The sequence below is a fragment of the Rhipicephalus sanguineus genome, chromosome 1 (assembly GCF_013339695.2).
Source record: "Rhipicephalus sanguineus isolate Rsan-2018 chromosome 1, BIME_Rsan_1.4, whole genome shotgun sequence".
In the NCBI taxonomy this organism is placed as follows: domain Eukaryota; kingdom Metazoa; phylum Arthropoda; class Arachnida; order Ixodida; family Ixodidae; genus Rhipicephalus; species Rhipicephalus sanguineus.
The window spans coordinates 328,926,450-328,949,785 of record NC_051176.1 but is presented as its reverse complement, the minus strand read 5'-3'; the positions used below and the strand labels follow the sequence as shown (position 1 = coordinate 328,949,785).

Genomic DNA, 23,336 nt, shown 5'->3' with positions numbered 1-23,336 from the left:
GCGTCGGCGAATAACTACAACAGCGCCACGACCCAGAATCCTTTTTCGAGGAGAGGGAGGCGTCGGGAGAGCTTCACTCACTCTTTTTTGCTGTTCCTTAAAGGGACACTAAAGAGCCGAACGATTTTTCTCATATTAGTAAAACACTCTTTCACGATACCAAAAAGACCACGCTTGCTGCGAGAAGACGCTTCGTAAGCGAGAAAACGAGCAAAAAGAAAATGTCGGTGGCGACGCCACCTTGAAGTTTCCGCACCATTCGCCGTGACGTCAAATGTTTTGACGGCGCCTACTAGGGACTACGTAATTCCTAATCGGTAAAAATTAGGTACATTGTCCTCTGAGGGGGCCATATACTTAACATACCAAGTTTGGGGTAATTTTGTTGAGCCAATGGCGCCAATATACGATAAGTACACTTTGAAATCCGTGACGTCACGCGGGGAGATTTCGGTGCGAAATTTAGAAATGAAACTTTGAACTTGATTTTCTCCTCTAGTAATAAACCTATGATGGCGAAATTAAGGACATTAGTGTTGTCAGAGCACAATTTATCGATCTAAACCGATTCATTGTTTCTCTTTAGTGTCCCTTTAAGCTGCGATCACTCCCGTCTAACGGAGGTACATTTTCATTTTCTTTATTGCGATAGCAATTATATGGACACTCTCGGCGGATTTTTGGCGTCGCCGTTTCCGTCGCCGTCATGTCCGGGATATTTATATGGATGTGCATATATAAAAAATCACAAAGAAAAATAAAGCAGAACAAAAATTGTCACGCCATATTCACGAAGTGAACGGTGTTAGAGGAGCTTGCTCGGAGGTGATCGAATCCTCCGTACAAATTCCTCTATCGTCATATAAACTGTAGTAGGATTGATAGGCGGGCGAGTCCCGCCTTGCCCCGTCGCGCTTCAGCGCTTGTCCCGTCCTCTTCTCTTGTGTACCTTGTCAATTTCGTGCACTGCGCAAAAGACGTCATATAAAGACTTGACGACGTTGCTATATATATACACATTATATACACAATGTTTATTAATTTACAAGCCGCGAGAAGCGACCGCGCTGCTTAGGCTGCGCGAGCCCTCGCCGCTGCCGCCGCCTCTGGAGTACCGGTAGCGAAGTGCAATGAGTGAGCTCCCCGGCGAAGAGAAAGGAGGCGCGCCGAGAGCAAGCGCTGTATGGGAGACCAGCGCTGGATAGGTGGCGCGCCGAAAAAATGCGCCTGGCGGGAAGTCGCGGCATAAGTCCGCCGCTCGATCCGACGACATTTGTTGCAGCTCGCATATGTTTCGGCTGTGCGGGGGGGGGGGATTCTTAAAAGGAAGAAGGAAATGAAAATGAAAATTGGGTGTAGAGTGCACGATAACTGTCTCTCAAGTGAGGACACCTCAAACGATACACTCACGGGGGACTGGGGATTGAAGGGATTTCGGCTGTGCGCGTCGTTTCGCTTCGGTTCAAGCTTCTGAGAGAGAGAAAATAAAGCATTAACAAGGTGCTGCGAATGCTCATTCAGCTAGCGCCATCAAGCGAAAGAATACTGAAGAAAATTTGCAAAGCCTTATATATTTTTCGCAGTGTGCCGCGGCGAGCGCGCCTGCGTAAACCCGCTAGCGTGGTTCCCGGGTGCGCGGTCCCGTGCTTGTTTAAGTTGTCGACGCTATAGCGCCAGTTGTGCTCCGCTATGGTTTTAGTAAAATAACATGGCCTGAGGACCACTTCCGCAGAAAGGCACTTGAAAACGGGGCGAAGCTGTGCAAGGCGAAATACGTGTACGATGTGGAAGAGACAGTGTCGTGCCGTGACAGCGATTCTCAAGTTGCAGCGAAATGCCACTCGCAAGTACACCAAGCCAGCTACGATGTCACACTTCAAGTAAGCGAGCATTTGATGCTAGATCGGTTATTACCGCGTGTTCCTGTCCTGTTTCTTTACGGCGCGTGTAGTTGTGTAAAATAAGCGCGAAGCTGTACGCAGTAAATCGCACAGTTGGTTTAACCGTACAGCGAGTTGACTTCCGTGCGTGATCGCAACGCTGGCACTACATGTTTTCATTTCGAACGAAAACTTGTGCACGTTTACTTAATGCAGTTTTTATGTGTTCGCCTCTAGCTGTCCTCTCAGCGCCTGATAAGTGGGGCCACCTGTTCCTGCAAGGCCGGCAGCGACGGCGCCTGCAAGCACGTCGCAGCGGTAGCACTCGAGCTCAATAACTTAGCCGATGCAACGTCGTCAACTGACGTGCCTCAAGTGCTCCCATAGCTGTCCGTCTACACTGTTGTATAAAACAATGAAACACGCGAAATTCGCTTTATACCCCAGCTCGACGCCGCCAGAGAGGACCGAACTTACCCCGCTCGCCTGACAGCTTGTATCCAACGTTGCCTCCGTTCTTGCTCGTATGGTTTCGCGGGAAAGACGTAGAAAGATATATCACCTCTCATTCCTACGTAGTTATGACACTTACATACGCTGCAGTAACCGTCGGCCTCCTTTTTGTTTTGTTCGGCGTTCAGTGCCCGCACCGCCTTCGCTAGTAGCCATCCTTGTGCGTGTCGTCCGCGGGAGCGGCTGAGAAGTGCGCGCTTTGACCGCCAGGGCGGCACGGAAACTCCAGCGCTGGTTCCCTTGCGGCGCGACGACAGCGCCGCGCTGTCCGCGCTGCGGCTCTGTCGGAAAGCTCTGGAGTGCATGCGCGGCCGACTCAGCCGCTTTCACGGTAGCGGTAGCGCACGTGCGCACGCGTTCTTCTGTCGGTGCGGGTAACTGGGGGTCCGTAAGCTCGGCACGTTCAACCAAGAGGCTTGCTGCGCGAAGCTGCGCATTTCCGCGATGGCAGAAGCGACCCCGGGGAAGCGCAAGCGAGGTCCGAAGTATTGCGGTTTAGTGGCCTGCCACAACAGTTCAGACAACACCAAGGCACACGATTCACGCGTGAAACTGTATCGGTTTCCGGGCGTGTCGCACGAGAAATAAAGGCGGCAAGCATGGATAGCTGACCGCTGTCTCGCTTTCTATTTTGGCTGTCTGAGTTCATCGCTTTCGTTCTTTCCACTACCTGAATCGGTAAGTAACGTGGCGCATGCATGCAGCGACTACAGTAATGATTACTCGCTGTCTTCTCGCATTGTGAAAGTCCAGTTACGGTTGTAGGTGAAGCAACTTTGTGTTTTAGATGCGAAGTATCTTTTGCTCGGGGGTATGTAAGGCGGCGTGGTAATCCGCACGCAGCGTCGTAGTCCGCACTCACACTACGCATGCGCGACTCTCCTCCTTCCCTCTCTCCACTTCTCTACCAGCACCTGCTTGCGCTTCTGCGTTCTCGCTTCCGCTCTCACGGCGCATACGCTACTCTCCTCCTCTAGTCTCCTCTCCTTCATGTGGTAGAGCGCTGCGCGCGTTCAGTCCAGCGCTTGCCTCGGTTGGCTCCTCTGAAATGCGGGCTCGGCATGCCGAAATTCTCTCCTGCGCAGCGCCGCGATGAGGGCCAGCGCATGCGCGTCCCCTCCCCCTCTCTCTCCTCTCCTACGCTGCCTCTCTCTCGCGCGCCTGTCGACGTTCCCCGCACGCCCTGTGAGAATTAACGACCAGGCTAGAGGGAAGACACGACGCGCGTAGTGTTCCTCTTCGCGTTCCACGACGCGAGCTCGGTAGCATGCCCAGCGAAAGCCAACGGAACGCGATCGTGCAAGTGCTCCGGCTTCGCATCGCCTCATGGTCCCCTTTAGCGGGAGATGGTGTAATGTTTTTGATTCCCCGTGTTCGTGAGACCTACCCGTCGTTGTTGAACGTTCACACTCGCGTTATACCGTTAGCGTTGCGCGGTTGGTTGAATTCAACTGAATTCAACTGAACTGGGCCTGCGATTCACGCGTCGGGAAGACTGCTTTATCACGCCGGAATGGACGTCTGTGCATTTTCAGCAAGCGTTGACATCGTTCTGCTGGTTTGCTTTGTTTTTGTCACTTTATTAAGGTCAGATATATATTTAAGCCGCTAAATATAACTGACACTTAATGCATGCTTTGCAATTGAAGTAACCACCTTCTGACTTTGTGCGATTTTCTAGCCGCGTTCACGCAGCAGGTTTTATACGCCTGTCAAGTCGATATCATAAAAAGAGACTGCAAGCATGACGCGAGAGCCGAAAAAACGAGGCGAGCAGTTCATCTTGTTTCACAGTGGTTGAAGCTCAGCTAGCTGCCTCGCGTCTTAATCGGCGGGTGATTCTCCAGCGGCACACGGAGGACTTGACTCTAAACTTCTCAGGAAACAGTGCCATGGCCGTATAATTTTTTTTCGCACGCCGCAAATGTTTGTTCACGAAAGTGCACGGCTGCTACTGTAAGCATGCCATATCAAAACAACAATCATATGATTCGTAGTCCACGCCGCAGAACATCGATAGCGTGTACGGCTTCATTTCGGAGTGCATGTGGACCATTATTCATCTTTAACATGACAGAATGAGACTTACCTCGAGGTATACGTCCTACGCGGTGTTATCGCCACTTGGGAAATGCATTTCGCTTTGAGTCGGGCATCGTTGTCGTCGATCGTCTGCTCTTCACCGTTAACGTGATTGACGAGCCTTTCTCCTTTTATCAAGTTCGCTTTTCGGAAGTGCCAGTCAAGCTTTAAGATTCTTTTGAAGCCGCACCAGGCCCCGGAAAGTCTCAAGTTCCAGCGACCGCCGCAGAGGGCGAAAAAATCAACCGCGGCGAGTTCCAGCTTCAAACACCGGGAGTGGATCTACTAACCTCTGCGTTAGGATAACATGGCGGCCTTGTGGTGGCTGCCATTCGCGCTATTTCACTGTTTATGTAGGGGCGCCCTCGTCGGGGCCAAACTTCAAATCAAAATATTCTTGAAATAGGGAAGTTTAGTTGTTTGCTTACTGTTGCACTTCAATAAAACAAATTGCTGTTTATACGAAGTGGCCTTGCCTTGCCAGGTACCGCGTCATCAATCTTTTGTAATAGTTTTTGCTCCAACAGACTCGTAGTTGTCAGCAGCCTATCGGCATCATTATCTTCGTTTCAAAATATACGGCGGCAGAGGCAGCGCAACGGGCAACGGCAAGTAACGGTTCGCGGTGCATTCGGATGGTTCTCGCGCTGTTTCGTTTAGCTGTAAATGTTTTGAGCTACTGCAGGCTGACACACTCGCTTTCGTTCTATTTGTTTTGATTCGTTAAAATGCTTTCGCGAAGTGCATTCAGCTGACTTCGGGGGAACGAAGGGACCGTTGAAGCTTTCACCGGATGACATTCGTTTCAAGCCCGAGAATATGCGGACCGGTGAGTAAAAACCTATTGCTTCAGTTCCTTTACCTATGGCTTGTGCGGGTGTCACACGGAGGCGATGCAATGCAATATTCAATTTTTCAACGTCATACTCTGTAGATGAGAAAACGTGCGTTCCTTGCGGCGTGGCTTCACGTGGGAGCGAGTTGCTGAGTTATCGTTCGGTAAACATTATAACCAGACCGCTGCAATAAAGAAAGGCAACTGCATCACCAACGCCTCGCATTTATCTTCGTAACTAGCCCGTATATCAGTGCAAAAAACATATGGGTTATAGTTTGCCGGAGTCGCATTTGAGAAGCCAGGTTTAGCGGTCTCATTTTTCCTGTTATCAGTTTAGGTTATTTTTACTACACATTTAGTATAACAAAAGCGTCACATAATTATGAGTGTACTTTCACTTTAGCGTTGTAAAAACCGTCACTATAATCAGAATTTTTTTTTCTGCTGTAGAATCCTGGCCTGACAAGGAAACAGCTGTGTGCAGTGAGCAAGGCACCTGTTACATGACACGCCTTGTAAAGAAGCTAGCCCCAGTGATACAACATGCATTATAAGGTACGTTTGCATATATGTATAACAAACCGCTGTTTTTGTTCACTGTGTTTATATGTTTACTTTTGCAAAATTTAATATTCATTGATTATGCTTATCAATATCTGATGATGTCATTTCTTGTTTTTCCAGGACTGCCAGGCAACGACAGGGTGACTACCTCCGAACGTCCACTCTGCAAGTGCGGCGAAACATGTGAACGTCTGCTACAATAGGTCATCTTGAACCTCACGCTTGCAATGCATTATTTGTGAATGGTTTACCAGGCATCTCATGGAGGGGTGCCTACAATCGTCCACAAGTATTAGCTGCCTACTGTGTCATGCAGTCTACACTGCAGTAGCGTTGAAATTGAACACTAGCTCCGTGCATTAGTTACGTTACGTGGCACTGCTGAGCTCAACGACGCAGGTTTTATACCCAGCCACGGGGGTCACATTTCATTGGGGGCGAAATGCAGACACTCGCGTGCTTAGATCTGCGTCTGAAGTTCAGGGAAAGATGGAAGCTTGAAGAGACGAAAAATTTGTAAACAAGAGGTGTCGCTGGAGCAAATGTTTCGACAAGCAGTCTTGTCTTCTTCAAGGCTACAACTGCGTTTGTTTAACTGCAGTCAGTTAGAATCAATCTAGAGTTGCCCACTACTGTATGACTCATAATCATATCATGGTTTGCATGTGAATCATCATAAATTATAAATTTAAAGGTAAATATATAGAAGTATGTCTGGCTGGGCAAGATTATAAGAATAAAAAGATTCTCCAGCCACATTTAATCATTAGTCTTCTTCATTTAAAAAACTAAGAGACCGAACGGGTCTCTAAACGTAGGGTGTTCTTTTTTTTAAATTATAAATCACATTACAAAAGGAACATCACGGAGTGAGGGGAATTAACAGTCTTTCCAACATCTAATAATATCTGGGGATTAACATCCCAAAACCACGATATGATTATGAGGGACGCCGTAGTGGAGGGCTCCGGAAATTTCGACCACCTGGGGTTCTTTAACGTGCACCTAAATCTAGGTACACGGGCTTCAAACATTTTGGCCTCCATCGAAAATACAGCCGCCGCGCAAATAAATGCCACATTTAGTTGTGCCTAATGAGACAGTTTACAAACTACGCTCAAAACTGTTTTGCCTTAATTAACTGTGTTTAGATCATAGAAGTTTACAAAAAGATACGACAAAGCTTTACAAGGCTGTGCTCAATTACATTAGCCTTTGCACATATGTTCAATCAGCTCCAACTTATTTACAGCTAATAAACAAATTATAAGTGTGACGAGCATTTTTTCCAGCACAGCTTCACCGAGCACGTTTACGTTGTCGTGAAGAGGGAGATTGTGTTCAGTGAATATGGTAGTGTTTTTTTTTTATATAGCAGAGAAATGTCCCAAATTTGTTCGAGCACACCTACTTCTGCTGTTTGAGTAAATTAACATGCCACAGTTGTAACACCTAGCACTATGAAGTGAAAGTCTGTGAACTACTGTCACGAAAGAAACCTAGGAAATCGAAGAGGTAATTTAAAACATACATGAACTTGGACTTATCCACAGCCACACTACAAGATTTTACGTATTGTCACGGGGTCGTGACGTCGACGAAAGCGGCAGTCGGTGTGTCCAAGATGAAACTTTTTATTTGGCCGAACTTGTGGCCGGGAAACGAAAAGTCAAACTACAGCAATACACACTACACACTGAAATTGGCGAACAGAGCGTCAACAAACTGATCCGTGGCAAGGCGCGTCGATATTTATACCTGCGGCATCGAACATTCGAGCATTATCACTGGTGGCTGCGTTAGTTGGTGAATATACTCAGCTGTTCGCGATTGCGCACCTAACAGAAGATCCTAAAATAATCTGGAATGTTCCCAGACATTCTGGCACGGTTTGCTCAACGCAGTAACTACACGCGCAATTGGCCAATAACATAAAACATAGAAAGAAAGGAGCGCGTGTGGCAGTATTTCAAGCCGCAGCTTCTAAAAGTAGCAGGGAGAATACATACTTGAGCTTCCAAGCCCAAATATATTGAAAAAGTAAATAACACAATAACAAGTATGCAATATATATATATATATATATGAGCTTTATTTATCCAGCATTGGCACAGGTGCACATCATGACCTACCAGTTGATTTCGTGAGTGTTTGCTTGCAGTATAGTTCTCAAGTTCTATCGACATGTCTATGTGATACAGAGATTGTGCTCGTGGCTGAGCAGTTGTTTAGTGTTCTGTGAGAACACCAACAAAGATGTACACTGCATGCCTAAAGCTTATTTTCTTAGAATTTTGCTTCTGGAATCTGTAAGCACTCGCCTTGTCTCTTTTTCTTTAGCATTCATCTATGCTGCATACTCAGCAGTCCGATTACTACTAGCGCCAAGAAATTCTAGCTGTAGAAACTGTGTAACTGAACTATAACGAGGAACAAAACGAGCCTGAAATATTTTCTTCCACCTATTACCTGAATACGTAATACGTATGGTATGGCTTCACGGCCGAGAATTTCGCTGAGAAATTCGTGCCTACCCTGTAGACACAACGCGATATTCCTTATTTGTAGCGCATTCAAGGTGACATCGCAGAGCGAGAAAGATGCAGAACTCTACGAATCCGCGATTGTTTACGTAACAAATTTATCAAAACTACATATAGCTCTCACTGCGCTAGCTATCTCTCGGCGTAGCGCATGTTTCGTTTCAAACTACACCACCATGCACTCACTTAAAGATCAACACAACCTGGCAAGCGCCGCATAACTAACGGTAGGATAAGACCCTTGTCCTAAAGCTCTGTTAAACTCGGACGCCGCTACACAATGAGAGCAACGTTCTTTCAGCGATCTCGGTGTTCAGTTATATGCAGATATTTGTCAGCTTTGAGACTCATTACACACGCACGGGTTGAAAGCTTTCGACGTGTATGAGTGACTTGTTTTGCTTGGACCTGACTGTATACATTGCTTGTACCACCTTGGGGACTCACAATAAACGATGCAAACCTTACTTGATTGACGCTGTTTTTGCCAGTCGAGGCCAGTTTGGTCACCTGGCGATAACTATTACACACGCGAGCCGCGATTTAGCAACGACAAAGAACAAAATACCACAGGGAGCAAAAAGCGCAGTAGCGCGACCAGGGCGAACCAGCCACAAAAATGCGTTTGTCTAATGATGATGATAGTACTTGCAGCGCCATCTCGCCTCGCTCTATTACAGTTCAGTGCGCCGCCGCTACCCTTATTTCCGTACTACAGCCAAAGGTACAGTTTCCGTTCTCTAAAGTGGTAGATATTCTCTGGCCGCACTGCAAGCGGTACATTGTGAGGCGCCGCAAGTGCACCGCGAGAGCTCTGCACGTGCACAGAGCGAGCGGCAACGCGGTGGAGAGAAGGGAAAACGCGCGCTGCTTACACTCCAGATTCTATTTTTCTGCCAGAGATGGCGCTGCCTGTCAAGAGCAGCAGCGCCGCTAAGCGTTGCTTGCGAAGCCTATATGGGCGCTGTCCTCTAGCGGTCACCTATCTAACGAGAGCACGCGCCGAGTGTGCAACGGAGTGTGCGGCGCTGCCTGAGCGGCGGCGCGCCATCTAGTGAGCGCGCTTGAATCACCGGAAAGTGTTGTGCCTTGATGCGCTCTTTGTGGCGCACACATCGATTCACACTCAATGTCCCTCTATCTGTGTATACATACCCCAACTTTATTTGAAATTGCATTGGGTAACATTGCAACATACCTTTATATCTGCGGGACACGGAAGCGGCGGGGGTAGTAAAAGGGGGGCGGCTTTAGATAAATGCATGTCGTTAAAAACAGTTAAACATTAAAATGGACGAGATACTACTGGGCAGGCTACATTTCCTAGATCTTGAAAGGTACTCAAGTTGCTGATATTCCTCAAATGCAGTTGCACTGCATTTGTGGAATAATCCCCCTTCTCCTAAGTAAGCCTCTTAGAGTATAAACAAAATAAGCTTAGTTAAAAATACCGAGTGACCGTGGGAAGACTTCCGAACGCTGACAAACACAGTCAAACCAATAACAGCGCGTATTTTGCGCTATGCACTACAAGAGCGCTAGGTGCCCGATGAGGTTTCCGAAAGGAGCAGTACGCTCATCACCTGCCTATTTTATTCGAACTAGAAAACAAGCACATTCAGCTCACCCAAATACCACCTGTACTCGAAGTTAAACTGAATGTCAAAATATGCAAAAAAAAAGTGCCCTCCATGACAGCTGTGGAGAACCCGCTCGGAACCTGCTTCGAAAACGCGCGTGTTTTATTTCAAAGTTTAACGTGCTCCGTGCTCGTTAAAGTTATTGTCCCTGTTGTTCGATAACTGATGAGCACGGCAGGCCACAAATGTTAATAATTTAACGGTTCAGACGAGCACCGAGTTCGGTTTTAGGCGGCCGCAGTATGCACGGGAACGAGCGGTGCGTCGTCTGCTGTCGCTGCTCCTTGGACCCCTCGAGAGGGCGCGCGTGTAGTTGTCGCTACCTTTAAAAATACAGGGACCTTAGGCACACTACCGGGGAGTAAGGTCCCTGTATTTTCCCTAGATAGAGGGACTTTACCGGAGAGAGCACAGCTGCGCCTCTAGCGGGAGCAATGATAACTAGCGGATACGGCGCGATGGACAAGGCGCGAGCATAAGAAGCTTGGTGAGCAAGCTCCTAAAAATTCTGAATAACCCGACCGGGGATTCAAACCAGCGACCCCTCGCTTCCCAGCGCGCTGCGTTAGACAACTCGACCACACGCCATGTATGCGCCGACGAAATAACGGCGAGCTATTTATGTTCATCATTGACCGCTGGTGGCACGCAGATCTCGGAGAAGCTTGAGCGTGTTTTCTATCACGCAACGCCCCAACATTTTCTTTGAGTTTGAAAACATCCCTTGAGACGCGTACGACAAAGTGGCCCTTTCTGTACCGACTAGTGTTGTGGAATAAAAAAAAAAAAAACAAGAACACCGGGCACACCTTGCGTCAGAGGCCCCCGTGTGGCTAGAAACTCAGAGGGGTCACTCCACGCGCCGCAGTTTAAAATGAAAAAGAAATATCTAAGGGCGTTTGATTCTCCATTGTCGACACGCAGTCTTGGCCAATCCCCCAGAGGGGGTATGTGCCGTAATTTTGAGGAAATAAATATTGCGCGTTGCTCAAGCACAAAGACGTAACAACTGTGACAGTTGTTAGTTCACGCTCGTCCTGTGTATACCTGTGCGTCCATTTCGGGCGTCCTTGTTTGTGCTTCAGCGGCGCGCTGCAAATATCGAGGTGCTTGTCGGTCTTCGTGCGACATTCCAGTTTCTTGCTATCGCATTCACTGCTTTGCCCTTGCGGCGAAACTGTGACTTGTTTTATGACAACGCGATATATTTTGTTCAACTTAGCAAGCCATTTAAACGAAGCAGTGCCAAGCATGAGCTTTGCCAGATGTTACCCAGCAATCTTGTTATTTTCCGCGGAGATAAGAGCCAACCAAGAACACTTGATCGCAACTGACGGAAAGCCTAAAAGTTATAGAGAGGGTGTAGAGTTCGTCATAGGGGCGATTGTTGTAGCATGGAACAGCCAACGAGGGTGAGGAGAATGCGTAATCTCGATTTTCACTGTTCCGAAAAGTGCCGCTAGGCCCCTGGGATGCTAGGCCGGTCGACGCTCGCGCGATAACCTTCATCTCGCGCTCGACTGTACTGGATGTTTGCGCGCCTGTGTACATACATATGAAATAACTAAGCACAATGAAGAAAGTATGTTTCGTTGCATTCTGTAAGATGATACGGAGGAGTACTGTGCTGTCAAGGACAATACTTGCACATGTGGGATTTGCCATTTGTACTACTGCTGTCTATAGTGAGCTTGAGCTTCTACTTCCGTGAAAGTTGTGTAACATTATACCGTTGAACCCCGTTATAAGAGATACGTGCCATGGAGCAGTTCTTGTCCCTTATATGAGATGTCCCTTATGGTGCCGCGTTCTTATTATCTGATCAACCCCAATTTTGATGCAGACACATTGGTGTCTCCTATACCCAATTGTCCTTTACTGCGGTGTCTCTTCTGAAGGGGTTCAACTGTAATTGCGAATGCTGTTAGGACAGGTAACAAACAATTCTTGGTAGTCAGGGGAGTGTTCCATAAATGCAAGGGAAGAAAGATGGTGGTTGTACACTTCACGAATGTTATATCTTGAAAAAAAAAAAAAGTCTCACCGTTGCTGAGCCTCTTTCTCTGAAGCAATTGCACAAAAAGGCATTCAATTCGTTTGTGCGTTTCAGCAAAAAAAGTAAAAAAAGACTTCGAAGGTGAGAATTGCTATTTTCTGGACTTTGCAATATTCTCTACCTCATCAGATGAACAGCTTGCTTTATACAATTTTAAAATTGTTGTTTGTTGACAAAGCTCTGACATATGCCAAATAACCTCCGTCATGAGATTCTACTGGTTTCATTCGCAAGAGGGCGGATCTGAGCACAAGTTTTCTTTCTTGCAGAGGCCAGTATTGCTGAGCTCCGTGGACTTGGTGGCCCCAAGCAGCTAGACGCAGGGGCCACGCAGGCAGTCCTTGGCATACGGGGGCACTGGATAGTACTTGGTGTAAAGGCGGCCGTTCTTGGACGAGGCTGCAAGACACTGCGGCTGTTGGGCCCTCTGCAAGCAGCTGCCCTGGGTCCTACTCTGGCATTGCTTCTGTGCTACAGTCAGTCCTCATATTCTCTTTGAGGTGTGATTCATTCTGGGATGCGGTTGAAGACACATTTTTTTTTGTCCACTAGTACATTCCTGGTGCCTCCTTTTTTTTACTGTTGTCCAAGGAGTTTTCTGGAGAAGAGCATGTGGCCCTAACATATTGGAATACGCTGCAGTGAGAACCACTTTTAAACGGCCTCATGGGGTTGTGCATGCCAACGCCGAGACACGAGGCACGCCGTAATGGGTGACCTCGGGTTCTTTAGCGTGCACCGAAGTGCACGGGTGTGATTGCATTTTGCCCCTCATCCACCAGGCCCTCATGTTTAGCAGTGCAGTGCCCAGTACATGGTGGTTGAATGGGTCCATGAATTTTGTGCTTGTGTAGTAATTGCCTCAGAAAAATCTACTGCATGTTAGCAAAGAAGTTTCTGAAAAAAAAAAAACTGACCTGGAGATCAGGCGGGCTCCATTTGACATCTGTGCATGGAAAAATACTCATGGTATTCATGAAAGGAGTGCATATGTATATTATTTCACTTATCGTACCATCAGTGCCAAAGCACTGCAGGGGAAGTGATTCAAATAAAACAAGAAAACAATTTCGAACGAAAATACTTCAGGTATGTTGCCACCTTTCTGACTGGAAATCTTTTTTAAATTTTGGTCCTAAACTGATTGCATTGTGTCCGCCTGAAGAAGGGCTGTTTAAAAGGACATTTCAAGTATGTTAGGCAGAAAAAGTGTAACTAATCACAATTTAATTACAGAAATTACCCAAAATATGCCCATCACGCGAAGAGTCATAGAGAAGGGTGTCGACTTGGGCTTGTTGGTTTGTCATTCGCGTAAACTGTTGCGCGTGAAAGACGTAGATGGGGAACACAAATAGACACACACGGAGCGCACACTGTCAACAAATTTTATTAGCAGTGTGACGTGACCTTATATACCTTATGTCGCGTCTCATTATCGAGGCTCACAAGATATCGGGCTTAAAAGAAAAATGCGTCAGCCAAGCGTCAATCTCACTTTCCGACAAGGAAATCGCGTATCTGTGTGGCACAACACGTGTATATTGAGTGGACCGTGTTGTTAATACGTACCTGCTGTCATGCGCATTGAGTTTTGCCAGGTATATAAGGTCACGTCACTCTGCTAGTAAAATATGTTGACAGTGTGCGCTCCGTGTGTGTCTTTTTGTGTTCCCCGTCTACGTCTTTCACGCGCAACAGTTTACGAGAAGAGTCATAGGTACCGATCCTGTGATACAAAACAAAAAAAGTCACAGTTTTGCCACAACGGCGAAGCAATGAATGCGATAGCAACAAATTGGAATGTAACGCGAAGAACGGAAAGCAGCTCGAAATTTCCAGCGCGTCGTTCAAGCGCGAAGGACGCACGAAAAGAACACACACAGGAGGAGCGCGAACTAGCAAGTGTCACAGTTGTTACTTATTTCTGTTTGAACAGCGTGCTCGTTTTGCAAACGCGGCCGCTGCAGCGAGTGATGTGACCTTCGTACGCTCTGTAACTTCAGCGCGAACATCGCGGTGAAAGCACAAGACATACAACCCCCTCCTCCCTCCACGAGATAAGCGCGCACGCAGGCGACCACGCCCTGTAGGGCGAAGTGCACGGAGGCGGGCGCGCAAAGCTACGAGCGGGGCGGGGCGATGACCTTTAAAGCGCGCCCCGCGCGCACTTGGCACCATCTCGCTGGTGAGCAAGAAAGCACACTGAAGTAAATGGTGTGTATAAATAGCTCGCCGTTAGCTTGCTGAAAGACGGTTCTCTTCGTAGCCTAGCCGTCTAACGCCGCGCGCTGATATATATATATATATATATATATATATATATATATATATATATAATATATATATATATATATATATATATATATATATTCGGTGTATATATATTGTAACGGGCTAAAAAGGACAACGAAGAAGACAAGAAAGACGACGACGTTGACAGACCCTGCAAGCTGGGCGCCATCTTGCCAGCCGCTGAGTTTATTCCCTGTATATATATTGTAAATATATTCTCCCCGTAACATCTTTGGTGGAGGTGCGGGGTATTAACTTCACGCAAGACGAAGCTTCGCAGCGGGCGCCTAGTTGCCTCTTCAATGGCGACGGAAGTCAACAATGCCGACCCTTCAGCGGCTACTGTGCGTTCTCCAACCGGGCCGTCAACCCTCATCTTGGAGCCCCCGAGAGACCCAGGTACCTTTTCGGGCACCGATAGTGTTGACGTAGAAGACTGGCTAAAGACATACGAGCGTGTGGGCGTACGTATGCGATGGGACCCAACGCTCATGCTGGCCAATGTGATCTTTTACCTAACCGACACCGCGAAGGTCTGGTATGAAACGCACGAGGAAGAGCTGACCAGCTGGGAGTTATGCAAGCAAAAGCTTCGGGAGCTATTTGGCAGACCTCTGGGACGTCAGCGCTCCGCCCAAAAAGAGCTCGCGTCTCGCGTTCAGACATTCACCGAATCCTACCTTACGTACATTCAGGACGTGCTTGCTTTGTGCCGCAGGGTGGATTCGCAGATGTCGGAAGCCGATAAGGTTGCCCATGTCATCAAGGGTATAGCAGATGATGCCTTTCACCTGCTTGTATTCAAGAACTCGTCTACCGTACAAGACATCATTTCCGAATGCCGGCGCTTTGAGGAAGCTAAGAGCCGCCGTGTTCTCCACCAGTTTACACGCCTACCTAACACGGCTGCTACATCCACCTGTGAAGACCCCCGCCTGCCTTCTACGGAAAGTTCCAGTGATGTTGTCCGTATTGTCCGCCGAGAAATCGAAGCCGCTGCTCCGCTCACGTCACCAACCCTCAACTCCGACAACCATCACGCCACCGTCTCCCTCATCCAGTCCGTCGTGCGTCAGGAACTGGCCAACGTCGGCCTGAACAACATCTGCTCAATTCATCGACCTGAATATGCTCCACCAACTCCACCTGTTGCTGTCACACCGAACCGACGTTTTTCCGCTCCCCCACGTTATCGTAACCCGGCGGAATGGCGCACACCAGACGACCGGCCAATATGTTTCAACTGCGGTCGTGTAGGCCATATTTCTCGTCACTGCCGTTCATGGTCTAACTCGACACCATGGCCTTACTTTCCGTCCCATCGCCTCCCTCCCGGTAATCCACGCTCATCGCCGCAAACACAGCCGCTCATGCCTGACACTTCTTTGCCCACTCGACTCAGCCGCTCACCTTCGCCGCAACGCCGTTTTTCCCGCTCGCCCCCATCTCGTCGATCGCCGTCCCCAAGCTCCTTCCGGCGCTCACCTCCGGAAAACTGACGGGAGCAGCTCCTAGAGGTGATGCTGCAATCACGACCCGATGCCAAAATCCTCTACTGACCCTGCCCGCACATCGGAACCTTATCAGTGTAGACGTGGACGGTGTACCAGTTACGGCCCTTATTGACACTGGCGCGCACGTGTCTGTTATGAACGCTGACCTCAGAACACGCCTAAAAAAAGTCGTTACTCCTGCCCCAAGCCCTGCGGTCCGAACTGCCGATGGTGGAACAGCTGCCGTGATTGGCGTGTGTTCAGCTCGTGTGACCGTCGCCGGACACCACACATCGGTTATGTTTTACGTCCTAGAACATTGCCCTCACGACCTAATTTTGGGACTTGATTTCTTGTCGGAACACTCGGCCTTGATAGACTGTTCTGCCGGCGTTGTGCAACTCGCTCTACCTACTGCTGTTGACCCTCCCGGTTGCCCTCCAAGCCGGCTCTGTTCCGCAGACCACCTTCGCCTTCCTCCACGGACAGTTACTTACGTCGGCGTCTCACCTGTACCACCTGTACCCGACGGTGACTATATAGTGTCTCCAAATCTTGAAGTCCTGCTTTCGCAAAACGTTGCGTTTCCGCACACTCTCGTTACTATAACGGACAACGCCTCCTGTCTACCGCTCGTGAATTTTGGCCTATGTCCACAAGTTCTCCCTCGTGGCATTTCACTTGCGGAAATCATGCCGGCGGCCGACTGCCACATTTCAACTCTAAGTTACGACAGAGATTCGTGTGCAGAGAAACCTTCCCCTACTACTCCATCAGACCAAGGTGCCTTAACTAAGATGATTGCATCCGATTTACCTACCCAACATGCTGATGAACTGCGCGCTCTCCTTGCGTCCTTTTGGGACATCTTCGACCATGGCGACCGCCCTCTCGGACAAACGTCAGTTGTTAAACATCGGATTGACACAGGCGATGCGAGACCAATTCATCGGCGACCCTACCGCGTCTCCCATACTGAGCGACAAATCATCCAAAAAGAAGTCGACAAAATGCTTTCTCGGAATATCATCGAGCCTTCCAGCAGTCCATGGGCGTCCCCTGTTGTACTTGTTAAGAAGAAGGACAACAGTTGGCGATTTTGCGTTGATTATCGGCATTTGAACAAGATCACAAAGAAGGACGTCTATCCTCTGCCACGCATTGACGACGCCCTGGATTGCCTTCACGGTGCACAATATTTTTCTTCAATCGACCTTCGCTCCGGGTACTGGCAAATTGCCGTTGACGAGATGGACCGTGAGAAGACGGCCTTTATCACTCCCGACGGCCTTTACCAGTTTAAAGTGATGCCGTTCGGTTTGTGCAATGCGCCCGCCACGTTTGAACGTATGATGGATGCCCTGTTGCATGGCTTCAAGTGGTCCATCTGCCTCTGCTACCTGGATGACGTAATCGTTTTTTCTCCATCCTTTGTGACGCACCTTGAAAGGCTATCGAAGATCTTATCTGTCTTCCGTAAGGCGGGCCTGCAGCTAAATTCGGCCAAGTGCCACTTCGGCCGTCGTGAAATTTCTGTGCTCGGGCATCTCGTTGATTCCTTCGGTGTTCGCCCTGATCAAGATAAAATACGGGCTGTGAAAGATTTTCCTGTGCCAACTTGTTCCAAAGACGTTCGCAGTTTCTTCGGCCTCTGTTCTTACTTCCGTCGTTTTGTCAAAAACTTTGCCGACGTCGCGCGCCCTCTCACTCAGCTCCTCAAGAAAGACGCTGCCTTCGTCTGGGGTCCTGAGCAAGCGGATGCGTTCTCCAATCTGGTACAACTGCTTACCTCTCCACCTATTCTCGCCCACTTTGACGTATCAGCTCCAACAGAAGTCCGTACCGATGCAAGTGGTCATGGCATCGGTGCAGTCCTGGCCCAGACACAACAAGGTCGGGAACGCGTTGTTGCCTATGCCAGCCGCCTTCTTTCTGCTGCTGAGCGCAAGTACTCCATTACTGAACGCGAATGTCTGGCGCTCGTTTGGGCAGTCGGAAAGTTTCGCCCCTATTTGTACGGCCGGCCATTCACAGTCATCACTGATCACCATGCCTTGTGTTGGCTTTCGTCCCTGAAAGACCCTTCAGGCCGCCTTGGTCGTTGGGCCCTGCGCCTCCAAGAATTCGACTACTCAGTTGTCTACAAAACCGGCCGCTTGCACCAAGATGCCGACTGTTTGTCCCGATATCCTGTTGACCCCCCAGACAGTTCTACGGCCAACCTTTCTACCAACGTTTTCTCTCTGTCCGCTTTTCACGACATTGGAATCGAGCAACGGCGGGACACCTTCTTGCACGATATCATCCAAAGGCTAACATCCGCGACGCCCGACCCTTCTCTTAGAATGTTTGAGCTTCATGATGGTGTATTGTACCGTTGCAACATGCGTCCTGACGGCCCCGACAGACTACTCGTCGTTCCTCCTCACCTGCGTCAGACTGTTCTCGCCCAGCTTCACGATATGCCGACAGCCGGTCACCTCGGCGTTTCACGGACCTATGACAGAGTTCGCCGGCGCTTCTTCTGGCCTGGGCTGTACCGCGACGTCTCCCGTTATATTGCTGCCTGTGATCTTTGTCAAAGACGGAAAACACCTACTACCCATCCTGCCGGACGCCTTCAGCCGCTCGACATACCATCAGAGCCATTCTACCGTGTGGGTGTTGATCTCCTTGGCCCTTTTCCTACGTCCACTGCGGGCAATAGGTGGATTGCAGTAGCAACTGATTATGCAACCCGATACGCGATCACACGGGCTCTTCCAACTAGCTGTGCAACTGACGTTGCCGACTTTCTCCTCGAGGACGTCATCCTACACCACGGCGCCCCTCGGCAGCTCCTCACCGACCGAGGCAGCTACTTCCTTTCGAAAGTGGTTGATGACCTCCTACGCTCATGCGCCACCAAACACAAGCTTTCAACTGCTTATCATCCGCAAACCAACGGCCTAACCGAGCGCCTCAATCGAACTCTTACTGACATGCTATCCATGTATGTCTCCGCTGATCATCGCGACTGGGACACTACGTTACCGTTTGTCACCTTTGCCTATAATTCTTCTCGACACGATACCGCTGGGTTCTCTCCATTTTTCCTTTTGTTCGGCCGCGACCCTACGCTACCTTTCGACACACTCCTGCCGTCCAAACTGAGTTATACGTCGGAGTACGCTCGGGAGGCAATAACGAAGGCCCAAGAGGCGCGCGAAGTTGCTCGACGCCGACTAGCGGACTCGCAGGAAAACCAGAGGCGTGTATATGACGCCCACCATCGTGACGTCCACTACGCGCCCGGCAATCTGGTTCTGCTTTGGTCCCCCACGCGCCGCCTGGGACTTTCCGAGAAGTTACTCCCACGCTATTCAGGCCCTTACCGCATCTTACGCCAGGTGACCGACGTCACCTACGAAATCGCCCCTAGTGACCCCACCGTCGTTCACCCTCGCACTGACGTAGTTCATGTTACGCGGCTCAAGCCGTACCACTCGACTGCCTCCTGATGAGCACCGGGTCGGTGCTTCAGCCGCCGGGAAATAATGTAACGGGCTAAAAAGGACAACGAAGAAGACAAGAAAGACGACGACGTTGACAGACCCTGCAAGCTGGGCGCCATCTTGCCAGCCGCTGAGTTTATTCCCTGTATATATATTGTAAATATATTCTCCCCGTAACAATATATATATATATATTCGGTGTATATATAAGAATTCGGTGTATATATATATAAATATATATATAAATATATATATATATATATATATATATATATATATATATATATATATATATATATATATATATATATATATATATATATACACACCGAATTCTTTGAACGTCATTCACGCTGGACCCGGCGTATTATATGCAAGGAAGGGGCGACGAAAATTTCTTGAAAGCAGATTTACTTAACGTTTTCAGCTGGTCCACCAGCTGAAAACGTTAAGTAAATCTGCTTTCAAGAAAGTTTCGTCGCCCCTTCCTTGCATATATATATATATATATATATATATATATATATATATATATATATATATATGGAAGAAAGCTAGTCACAGTGAAAAACATAACATTTATTCTGAGCTTTCGGCCGGGGACCGGCCTTTATCGAAGAATCGAAGAATGCATTCGTACATGGCGTACGGGTTTAAGTACAGATTTTGTCAATACATAGATGTAGACACACCATCGTGATTCGTTGGACTATGACATGGGAGGGGCCAGAACAATAACAACAACAGGAAACAAATCCCAGGGAGAGAGCGACACGCATACAAGATGACACACACAGCATTGCACTCTGTGAAGAGTATAGTAGAGTGTTGGTTCATATGAGTACGTATGTGCATGTGTATGTATATCCGTATGTATCTATATGTGTGTGTGCATTTACGGATATGTACATGTATATGTATATGTTTATCATGTCTCTTGATTGAAAGAAATATGCAGTAGTGATCCAGCTGCGCCATTTGCGCCAATTTGCTACAATCATACTATTCTGCGCCCTGCGGCGCCAGTGTTGTTTTATTTGCGCCAGATGCGCCAAACTACATGAACGAACGCGATTCTAGCCCTCTCGGCCCTGGAATTTTTATTTTTGTCCGATACCTTTTTAGTACGTATTTTCCTAATAGTTACGGTCTCAGAAGACAACAAACAAAAAATTGAGCCAGTGGTGTCAGTATTTATAGATTTACAGACATGGCGTGAAATTAGGTCATCAGGGCTCAGTGGACATGTAATGAAAAAAAATGGCACTAGAGTACACAAAATCTGAACCAGCGTTGTATTTGGGAGCGTGGAAGTCCTTGAAAAAACTTCAGGGCTTCGTCCCGCAGCCACAGCTTGCCCGCCTCGGCGTCTCCCGTGACTGCAGTCAAGCTGCTGCTTTGCGGCTCCCAACATCGCAAAAATGCCACAATGGTGGTGTCGATCGCAGTGAGGATGGTTAAAGAAATACTCCCCCAAGATATAGCAGTTTTGGTTTAGTTTCTGAGGTGCTAGGATAATTTTTATGTGGTGTCGTGAACTGACTACAAAAGAAGCCACAAAGCGTCGAAAAACGGAAAACAGCAGAGCGGCGGAAAACAGAGACAGAGCGCAGAGACGTGGTCGTGGTCGTGAACTGACGACGCCAGGGCCGAAAGGGCTAGAGAGAATTCATTTTTAGTTGGCAACAACTAAAATATTTTCCAGGTTGGCAACCATGTACCATGCGCTTGCTTGGTTCGTTTGGTGGGTTCGTGGGTTCGTTTTCTGTAGATTCCCGCGCGGACAAGACGTGTCATGTGTGCCATGTGTTTGTGAAAAACCACTCAGCGGATGCTCATCATCGACTCGCTCTCAAGATGGACAAAAGTAAGTTTATTTTTTTAATTTCGTGGCCTTTCCTAATGTAGTGCCAGTGAAATACTTTAGTTAAGGCTTAGGCGATCGAGTAGCGCAACTAGCATTTATTACTGGTTGCACTTTGCTATTGAATCGGTACAGAATTTGTAACTTGCCTAGTTCTTCCGAGCTCTCGTCTATTGATGGTTTTCGTATCGGGAGTGTACGAATGCTGTACGTAGGCGCAGGGAGGTAGTCCGTGCTTTGTTTCGTGGTCCAGAACATCAGCATATAAAGCGTGCGACGCATGGTGTGAATTTGCGCGTGATCGCTCGTACGGCGCGCAGCAATCCGACCTGCTGCATGCTACCGTTCGGCACACATGGTGCGAAACGATCGAGTGAGTGGCGCCGAATATGCTCCGTGAATTTCAGCAGGCATTGCGATCTTGTTGATGTTAGCGGATCATTGGATGTACCGTACTTATCTGCCGGCGCGTCGCGGATTGGGTGCCCCACCGTGCGGAGCTGCTTGTAGCATAGTCAGAAAAGAGGAAATAAACGTTTTTTCGGAAGGTTTACTTATTGAGCGTCGACATGTCAATAAAAGCAGGCAAAGTAAGCGCCGTAATCTCGCCGCATAGGCGTGTCTGCCGCCGATCGTCGTGACGCCGGGTATAATGATACGTAGTTTCGAAGTCACTTTTCCCCATTGTTTCACTTGAGGAACAAATTGCAGTCAATTTTCGCAGTGCTCTTACAGTGTATGCCGCGGCTGAGTGAATCAAACCTACAACTATAGCGCCTGGTGTCGCCAGGGGAGTGCTATTGTCTGCGGCCGTCAGTCCCACGTGGCAGCCGCGTGGCAACATCCAGAAAGTTGGTCACGCGTGCAAAGTTCACGCGTATTAGGTGAGAATGGTCGTGCGTCGAACTGACATCCAAATTCGCACCATGTGTCAAAGCTGTATGCAAAATGCTTGCTCAGTATGCTAAATTTTTGGTGTTAACACCTTGCAGTTAGTAATTAGATCTGCCAACGAAGTAAGGTTGGCACAACATCACGTGCTACACTCTAAAAAAAAAATGAAGTTTTTGCCTACAAGCATTGTCTTTCTACAAGTGTGCTTTCATCATGTGAAAATTTCCTGCCATCTAATAATTTTCTTTTTTGTTTTCAGGTCGCAACACCAAGTTCAATGCCTCTGTACTCAGTGAGGTGGACTCCAATAATGATCCGATCAATCGGTGGTGCAAGAGTGGAACCAGAAGTACAGATGCATTTTGTATTCTCTGCAAGTGCACCATTTCTTGCACGCAGCACGGAGCTGCAGCGTCACGCAGGGATGAAGAAACACATTGATGCAGCTGCTAGACATCGAGACAAGGACGGGAATCTTCTTCCACCCAAATTGGTGCGAGGCACACTGGACTTCTCTAATGGGTCTGGTAATGCGTCACTTGAGCACCAAGTGATCAAGGCAGAAACTACTTTTGCTTTGTCTGTTGTCGCCAAGGGAATTCCTTATTCATGGGGAGACACGGCAACTTCAATGTATCGCTGCATGTTCCCCGACAGTGACATAGCCAAAAAGTTTAGCTGCGGCAGGATGAAGTTGGCACGTATAATATCTGACGGACTGGGTCCCTACTTCAAAGGACAAGTAGTGACTGAGCTATGCCAGCCAAATGTTTATTATACCATTATGATTGACGAAACACCAAAGCCAGAGCTGAGGGTGCAGCAACTAGATGTCCTGGTCCGTTACTTCTCCAGCAGCCAGCAGGAGGTTGTTGTTGAGCACGTTCAATCATTTGACCTTGGACGCGCTACTGCCGAGATAATTGTCGGCTGCATAGAAGAAGCAGTGGCAGATCTGCCGAAACAAGGTCTTGTCTGTTTTTTCAGCGATGGGCCTAATGTTATGAAAAGTGTAAGGACGAAGCTTCAGAAGCATGTCGCACCAAGCCTTGTCGATATCGGGAACTGCAATCTCCATAATATTCACAATGCATTTGGAAAAGGCTTGGATGCTTTTGGTGCGGACGTGGAAGAATTAGTAAGAAACATCTACTACTACTTCAAAGGTGCTGTGCGCGCT

The 23,336-nt window shown here is 48.3% G+C and overlaps 1 protein-coding gene across 2 annotated transcripts in view; it reads left to right on the top strand.

Moving 5' to 3' along the window:
- LOC119379527 (RCC1 and BTB domain-containing protein 1) overlaps positions 1-23,336 on the top strand; it is a 151,590-nt gene that overhangs the window by 56,213 nt on the left and 72,041 nt on the right. For both annotated transcript variants that reach the window (XM_037648823.2, XM_037648824.2), the window contains exon 2: positions 12,386-12,592. In XM_037648823.2, the coding sequence (XP_037504751.1) occupies positions 12,386-12,592 (207 nt within the window). The remainder of the gene's footprint in view (positions 1-12,385; positions 12,593-23,336) is intronic.